The sequence below is a fragment of the Tubulanus polymorphus genome, chromosome 3, assembly GCF_964204645.1.
Source record: "Tubulanus polymorphus chromosome 3, tnTubPoly1.2, whole genome shotgun sequence".
NCBI classification, from domain to species: Eukaryota; Metazoa; Nemertea; class Palaeonemertea; order Tubulaniformes; family Tubulanidae; genus Tubulanus; species Tubulanus polymorphus.
In genome coordinates, this window is record NC_134027.1 from 21,804,623 (window position 1) to 21,812,821 (window position 8,199).

The 8,199-nt window shown below is 37.4% G+C and overlaps 1 protein-coding gene across 3 annotated transcripts; it reads left to right on the forward strand.

The window, feature by feature from the left end:
* The first annotated feature begins 984 nt into the window (after window positions 1-984).
* LOC141902014 (MAM and LDL-receptor class A domain-containing protein 1-like) lies at window positions 985-7,986 on the forward strand. Of its 3 annotated transcripts, XM_074789640.1 has the most exons (17): window positions 985-1,103; window positions 1,434-1,494; window positions 1,998-2,129; window positions 2,367-2,605; window positions 2,702-2,795; window positions 2,957-3,091; window positions 4,141-4,376; window positions 4,464-4,554; window positions 4,723-4,854; window positions 5,014-5,249; window positions 5,322-5,424; window positions 5,611-5,742; window positions 6,121-6,356; window positions 6,445-6,586; window positions 6,751-6,882; window positions 7,015-7,250; window positions 7,346-7,986. In XM_074789640.1, the coding sequence occupies exons 1-17, from the start codon at window positions 1,086-1,088 to the stop codon at window positions 7,463-7,465; spliced, it is 2,475 nt and encodes an 824-aa protein (XP_074645741.1). In that variant the 5' UTR covers window positions 985-1,085; the 3' UTR covers window positions 7,466-7,986. The 3 variants fall into 3 exon arrangements, with proteins under 3 accessions (XP_074645741.1, XP_074645742.1, XP_074645743.1); XM_074789641.1 differs by lacking the exon at window positions 1,434-1,494 and having other exon boundaries at window positions 1,004-1,103; XM_074789642.1 differs by lacking the exons at window positions 1,434-1,494; window positions 1,998-2,129 and having other exon boundaries at window positions 1,030-1,103.
* The last annotated feature ends 213 nt before the right edge of the window (window positions 7,987-8,199 follow it).

An 8,199-nucleotide genomic window follows, 5' to 3' on the forward strand; every position in this document is an offset into this window, starting at 1 on the left:
AATTTTGAGATGCTCCCTAACGCCGATTCGATTTATGGTGTTCAAGTGATAATAGAGACAAAAAACATTAAAAAATTGAACCGGTAACGAGAGTTGAACCGATAACGAGAAAATCTGAATAAGGTACAAGTAATGGTTCCTTGTTCCTCATTGGGAGATGAATTCTCAATAAGTAACGGAATAAGAAATAAGTGATTAACTTCACTGGGGTGTTTTACCTATGATCTGAATTGGTGTCGCTTAAAGAGCCACGATCCATGCCCATAACGAAATGGAGCGTTTCATTTTGAAATCGGAAATCGGTGCATACAGGTATAAATCGACGTTGGGTCGAATCCGTGCGAGTATATGTTTTCAGCTATTCTAAATATTTTTCATAACGTTCAACTACCCGTTTAGAAATATGATTACGAATCATTTTCGTATAATACTAAATATACTATAGTAGCAATCAGTTCCCTGGCGAACGCTCAATGTGTGGAGAATTTCGTCCCTAATCGTCCGCTACTTAAACGGCAGTTAGACAAATTACACATCCGGAATATTATGTACGCGTTTTCTATAGAACGGTTAATGTCATGTTTGTTTATTTTCATGTTCATTTACGGAGTATTAAACATTGATCGAAGTTCATCTACATGTATTATGACATTTATGTACCGTATTGTAATGTATTTCATTTGCATTCATTCGATTCTAACTGAAAAGAAGAAAAAACTAAACCTGGAGACCGAGTAACTGCTAGCCAACCTGGTGGATCCTAGCTTGGAATAAGTGGCATCCTCTAGCGTTATAGGTTCCCCTATATTTCTTCTGATATTAATTGCCTTCAGACGATTTCGTAAAGAAATAGCGTTCGAAAAATTCACCTCGCTATGATATATATGTATATATTCACTTAAACATCACCTCTGGCAATCGAGTTCGACCTCAATTCTCGCTAGAAAATTGCTATATTCGTATTAGCATTTAGCGATGATTATCATTTAGACCGGAGGCATCATTAGATCTGCACCCATCTCGTCGTGACGCTCTGACTGGTGGTGAAAATCGCATTAGGAACCGCAAACTCTAAGAGCAGAAATATGGATAATAAGATATTGGTAAGTTACCGAAACAAAAAGCCACGGCACTTCAAGGTCCTTGTTTGGCCTTGACATTCTCGTTCAGTACTTTTAACAACGACCAACTGCCATAAAGGGAAATATATTCAGATTTTTCTCAATCATTTTGATAAGTGTTGTGAAATGTTGTTAAGTTGTGAGGTTTTGAATAATTCTGTGAAATGGGCTCTCTGGTTTGTCTACAGATCTTTGACGTCGCAAAAAACCATTACAATAATGTCTATATGCATATATGTTACGAATGAAAAGAAATACTTGGATGAATGTAAAATCAGGTATAACACAAATTGTGTAATCGTAATTTTGTAGATAATCTTGTTGGCTTGGTTCGTCGGGAGTATAATGGCGATCCCTTCGAAAAGATACAATGGTAAAATATAAAAAAATATATTTTCATTTTTCCCCTATATTCGATTGTTATGTTTGGAGTGTAAATAAATCCCTTCTATTCCCGATTAGAATGAAATATTTTGCCGCTTTTATTTCTTTCGTTAGATCCAAATTGAAATCCAGCACCGGCATGCAGTTTTGTTTAGAGTGAAAGCACGCTATTACAGATGATGATGGCGTCATCAATAGTATTATATTACATTATGTACATGTATTTTGTATTTGTAAAGATTACTCTATTTATTTCAATTACGTAGGATTAAACTGTTTGAGTCATTATATCATCTACTAAATGCTTTAGTACGTTTCCAAAATCAAAACAAAAATGTCGAACACAATCAATGAATTCAAATGACGGAACGAAAAAATATCACTAGACACTTTAAGTGTACCACGTATCTACGCGATCGAAGATATGATAATCAAAGAGCGCGGAGTCCTTTTTGCTCGGTTCCTAATCAGAATGATTCTGTCCTCTATTAGGCGTATTGGATACCGATTTCGAGACGGATAACGGAATATGGAAATCGCAAAGAAAATTCAAATGGACGAGACAATCGGGCAGTACACCTACTTCTGGCACCGGTCCAAGTGGAGACCATACGACTGGAAATGGTATGAACAGTTTTTTTTATCTTAAATAGGGATTGTCCCTGTTATTTATTCGGTGTCTCTAACAAACCCATCACACCTGCTGGAAGCGAAAAAGGGGGTTAGATTTTTAAATCGGAAATCGAAGTACAGATATAGTACAGATATAGTTGTGTGATCGGCGGTCGAGTTTATAGAATTTTTTGTCTAAATCGAAGTATATAATTGGGAAATTCGGTTCAATATTTACTCTCATTTTAGGAACGTATGTGTATATGGAATCTTCTCCCCCGGCAAGACGAGGCAATCGTGCCAGGTTTGAAGCTAACATCCAATCAGCGTCTGACGCCTGCGTCATGAACTTTTACTATCACATGTACGGTTCAACGATGGGAAGATTACAAGTTAAACTCAACGGAGACGTTTTATTTTCGAAATCTGGTAATCAGGGAAATCAATGGAAACTAGGATCAGTTCCAATCGCAAAAGGAAACGCCGCGGTGCGTACTCTGTACACAGCTAAGTTTTCTTTAGATTCGTTGATATATTTAACCAACAATCTAGTAAATCTATTTTCTGTCTGTTTTTTTTTTCAGATCGAGTTTGTCGCTATCCGGGGAAGCTATCGTATGTCCGACATAGCTATTGATGACGTCACTTTTACTACAGGATGCTCAACAGTGACACCAGGTTTTTTTCTTAGTTTGAAGTTGCGACACAAGTGGTGGTCGCAATAAACAGTAGAAATTAGTGGATGGAATCACTTGTATCTATAGCAGGTCCAAACGTATGATATTGTAAAAAAAGTAGGCCTAGTCCATTTTAACTATGATTCATTTTCTATTACGTAGCACAATTGACTACCGATTTTGAGACGGATATCGGAATGTGGAACTCGCGTGGAACATTAGAATGGACAAGACAATCAGGCAATATATCATCTTCAACAGGCACCGGTCCAAGTGGAGATCATACGACTGGAAATGGTACGAATAGTTTCTAACTCGCGCAACATCATCAATACACCACGTACCTTCCTCGTAAATATGATGTTTTCTCCATAATCGAAACATTCTTAAATTCTAGAAACACATTGCTAGTTAACGCAATTGAAAGCTTTCTTTTTGACCAATGGTTACTAAAATTCTTCTAAAATATCTTTGCTATAGTTTCTAGTTTAATCATATGACCTTTCTCTTGGATTCGAAGTCCCGTATTGTCCAGTCTGGGTGTATTATGTCTGCTAGACAGTTAATTAATCTGTTAGCGAGAACTTGTGTGAATATTTTGTAATCTCTACATAATAATGTCGGTCTCCAATTTTTCAATTCTGTTTTGTCATTTTTCTTATTATGCCGGTTTGTATTGATTAAGTAAGTCTATTTGTATAAGTAAGTCTACTTGTATACACGTATCTAGTCATTTTGGAGAGTATACCAAAATATTCTATGAAATTCAATTCAGGTAGTCCGTCTATATCTGGGGATTTATTGCATTGAATAGACTCTACTGAAATTGTTGATTCGTCGATATCTATTTCAGACTCATGCTGTAGTTTCTTTGATCAGAGATTTGAGGTAAATTAGTCAGGAATAGATTTTGGGTTTCTAAATTAGTTTCTTCTTTAAGGTCTTTATAGAATATAAGCTGAATTTATTCAATATATCTTGTTGACCAGTTTTAATTCCATCGATTTGAGAGTACTGGTGTGATTCGCTTTAGCGCGTTATTTTTTATAATTTGTTATGCGTGCGTTATTCACACATTCTAGACCGAAAATTTCGACAGAAATTTCTAAAATCCCAAAATTTACATCCACCACCACCACCCCAGCAACATTCATTATAAGCCGTTTACGTATTGAATGTGTTACCCTAACAGATAAGATATCGACTACCGGCATGTATTCCCCCTATGACATCATATTTCATTTGAGAATGGTTATACTTACGAGATTGAAAGTTGAATGCAACAGGTAATCGTACAATAAAATGGTATCACGGCGATCGGTGTTCTATATTTACTCTCATTTTAGGAACGTACGTCCACGTGGAAACTTCCGGAAAACATGTGGACGATCAGGCCAAGTTTGAAGCAAATACCCTATCGATGTCTGACTCCTGCGTCATGAACTTCTATTATCACATGCATGGTTCAACGACAGGGAAATTAGAAGTGAAACTCAACGGAAACGTTTTATTTTCGCAATATGGTGATCAGGGAAATCAATGGAAACACGGATCAGTTAAGATTGTAAAAGGAAACGCCGCGGTATGTACCCTGTACACAGCTAAGCATTGTATTTAAATATTTTCAGCGACGATGTGAGAAATGTATTTTGAAAGGGTTTTTATTCAGATCCAATTTGTCGCTACTCTGGGAAGCGGCGATAAGTCCAACATAGCTGTTGATGACGTCAGATTTACTAAGGAATGCACTGCGACACCAGGTTTGTTAGTTTTAAGTTGCGAGACAAGTATACCTTATCACAATAAAAAAGTTAAAAAGTGTTAGATTCCATGTTTGAAAACGGATTCCTTTATCAAAAGAGTTCCATGATAATAATCAAGGCGTAGTCCTCGTTCATTTAATCTAGAATACATTTTCTATTACGTAGAACAATTGACTACCGATTTTGAGACAGATTTCGGAAAGTGGAACTCTCAGGGAACGTTACAATGGACCAGACGATCAGGCAGTACAACATCTTCAAACACCGGTCCACGTGGAGATCATACGACTGGAAGTGGTACCAACAGTTTATAACTCCTATCGTCCTAACTTCCATTGAAATTTGTGCATATAGGAAGTTAATGAGATTGATGGAAATAGTGGAAAATAGGTGGTCCAATTAAATGGTACAATGTATTTCGCAACGAACAGTGTTCAATATTTTCTCTCATTTCAGGAACCTATGTATATCTGGACACCTCCGGGAAAAATCCAGGTGATCGAGCCATTTTTGCAGCAAGTACACAATCAGCGTCTGACGCCTGCACCATGAAATTTTATTATCACATGTACGGTTCAACGATAGGAACATTAGAAGTATATCTCAACGGAAAAATTGCATTTTCGAAATCTGGTAATCGGAGAAATCGATGGAAAATGGGATCAGTTTATATTGCAAAAGGAAACGCCGTAGTACGTACTCAGGGGCAGCTCGGAATTTTATTCAAACTTCTAACAACAATCTAAAAAAATATTTTTTTCTAGATCCAGTTTGTCGCTACCCGGGGAAGCGCGAGGAAATCCGACATAGCTGTTGATGACGTAACTTTTACAACGGGATGCACTACGACGATAAAAGCGACACCAGGTTTGTTAGTTTTAAGTGACGACACGAAGTAGGCCGATCATCGATTGCAATAGAATAGCGAAAATAGTGGTTAGAATCTAATTCGAGTAAAAACGGACTCTTTTATCTAACGTATCCAAAGATATGATAATCAAAGTGTAAGCCTAGTCCACCATTTTGTTTGTAATTTATTTTTCTATTGCGTAGAACAATTGGCTACCGACTTCGAGACGGACAACGGAATGTGGTTCTCGCCGGGAAAATTGCAATGGAAGAGACTATCAGGCAATACACCAACTTCATACACCGGTCCAAGTGGAGATCATACGACTGGAAATGGTACGAACAGTTTTTACTTCATCGTCCATCGCCATTGATAAGGCAATCTGTGTTGTGACGATGATATAACGAGAATCCCACAATAACGACAAAAAAAATTAGGTCCAAAAATATTTCCTTGAGCTGGTAGTTTATTCGACGTTTCGACTATATGTACTAATAGTCACCTTCAGGAAAACTGAAACTACCAGCTCGAGGAAACATTCCCGGACTTAATTTCCCCGTCTTAATTGTGGGATTCTCGTTATATCGCCATCGTCCATATTACAAACCTCCTGGGAAAAAAAAAATAAAAAAAATAAAGTTGAAAATAGGTGGTCATACAATTGAATAGCATCGCGACGAGCGGTGTTGCTTGAATATTTGCTCGCATTTCAGGAAAGTATTTGTACGTGGATGCTTCCGGAAAAAATCCAGGCGATCAATCCAGGTTTGAAGCGAATACCCGATCTGCGTCAGACTACTGCATCATGAACTTTTATTATCACATGGAAGGTTTTTCGATGGGAAAATTAGAAGTTAAAATCAACGGAATCGTTTTATTTTCGAAATCTGGTAATCAGAGAGATCAATGGAAACAGGGATCCGTTAATATTGCGAAAGGGAACGCAACAGTATGTGCTCAGTACACAACTTTTTAATTGTGTCATACCTTAACGTTAACCAACAATCTAAGAAATGTATTTTGTCTGGTTATTTCAGATCCAGTTTGTCGCTACCCGTGGACGTGGTTATAGATCTGACATAGCTATTGATGACGTCACTTTTTCTACGGGATGCACCTCTCCAAACTTTGTCCCTGGGGCTGTATTTATCCCAGTCACTGGATCCATAGTTGCACCAGGTTTGTTTATTTATGTAACAAAAGCTGATTGGAAAAATAGGAACGGACTCCTTCATCAAGCGGGTTTCATGATGGGGTAGGATAGAATAGAGTAGGCCTAGATTAGGTGAAAGAGTAGGTCTAGTTCATTTTAAATCATCTGAAATTCATCTTCTATTGCATAGAACAATTGGCTACCGATTTCGAGACGAATAATGGAAAGTGGAACTCACAGGGAACGATACAATGGAGGAGACAATCAGGCAGTGCACTGCCTCCAAATACCGGACCAAGTAGAGATCATACGACTGGAAATGGTAGGAACAATTTCTAATTCATACATTATCATCATCGTCGATTATCTCCCTTAATCTATGAAAATATGAAGTTAACGAGATTGTTAAGAGAAAAACCACCGGTAGCAGCGGTTGATATTTCTATTATTTCAGGAAATTATTTGTACATGGTATCTACCTGGGAAAAAACAGGTGATCAAGCCAGATTAGAAGCAAATACCCGATCAGCGTCGGACTCCTGCGACATGAACTTCTATTATCACATGTATGGCCTTATGATGGGTAAATTAGAAGTTAAACTCAACGAAAAAGTTGCATTTTCGCAATCTGGTGATAAGGGAGATCAATGGAGAATGGGATCGGTCAAAATTGGACAAGGTAATGTCGCGGTAAGTACTCAGTGCACAGCTATAATTTTCTGAAATTGTTTTTCTTAAACGTACGATCTGAAAAAAATCTTTTTTTTGTCTGTTTTTATTTTCAGATCCAGTTCGTCGCTACCCGGGGAAGGTCTCCTATGTCTGATATAGCTATTGATGACATCACTTTTTCTCCGGGGTGCACCACGACAATTCCAGTAACCTCCCCAAACGCAGGCACTTGATCTACACCTAGCCCAGCCACTGGATCCATATTTGCATCAGGTTTTTTTTGAGTTGAAGTTGTTAAGTGGCTAAATGCTATGAAATAGATAAAGTATTGGGGATTACCTTATCACTAATCACGGACCCCTTCAAAGAGTCGGCGCTCACCCACTACTTATTGATAGGCATAGAAAAATAAATAAAGAGTATAGACTTTGCACTGTATGTTTCATTCTTTCGAGTTTCATTTTATAATGGTATGCTCTAGATGGGAGAATCTGTGGGATGAACTATTCAACGATATTAGTGAAATATTCCCCAACATTAGAAGTCTCGACAAGAGAGATAGATACTTATTTCTTCCCATCACCGAAAAATGATGGTAAATATATAGACCATGGGTTTAAGGCCTTGAATGCCTAATTCCGTATCCACCTTCTACGTGTAAATATTGAATTTGGTAACCTGCATTAATGTTAATTTCTCTCTTTCGTTATTATTCTATGTACAAATTTTATACATCATCTTTTCTATGTAAAAATTTCTCACGATCGTCTAAGATTTTATGATGAGAATAAACATTGAATTGAATTGAATTGAATTACAACACGGTGTAACCGATCTGCAACATCTATTACAGCTGTCCTTGTAACTCACCACAACTATAGAACATATCATGAGCTACGATTTTGCAAATGATTGCAGTAATATGCCTATACCATGGAAATATTCTGCTATTCAACGCCCCCTGGTG

Coding starts and splice junctions, on each gene's coding strand:
- LOC141902014 (XM_074789640.1), top strand. Junction 1,495..1,997: donor CCCTTCGAAAAGATACAATG/GTAAAATATAAA, acceptor GTCCTCTATTAG/GCGTATTGGATACCGATTTC. Junction 2,796..2,956: donor ATGCTCAACAGTGACACCAG/GTTTTTTTCTTA, acceptor TCTATTACGTAG/CACAATTGACTACCGATTTT.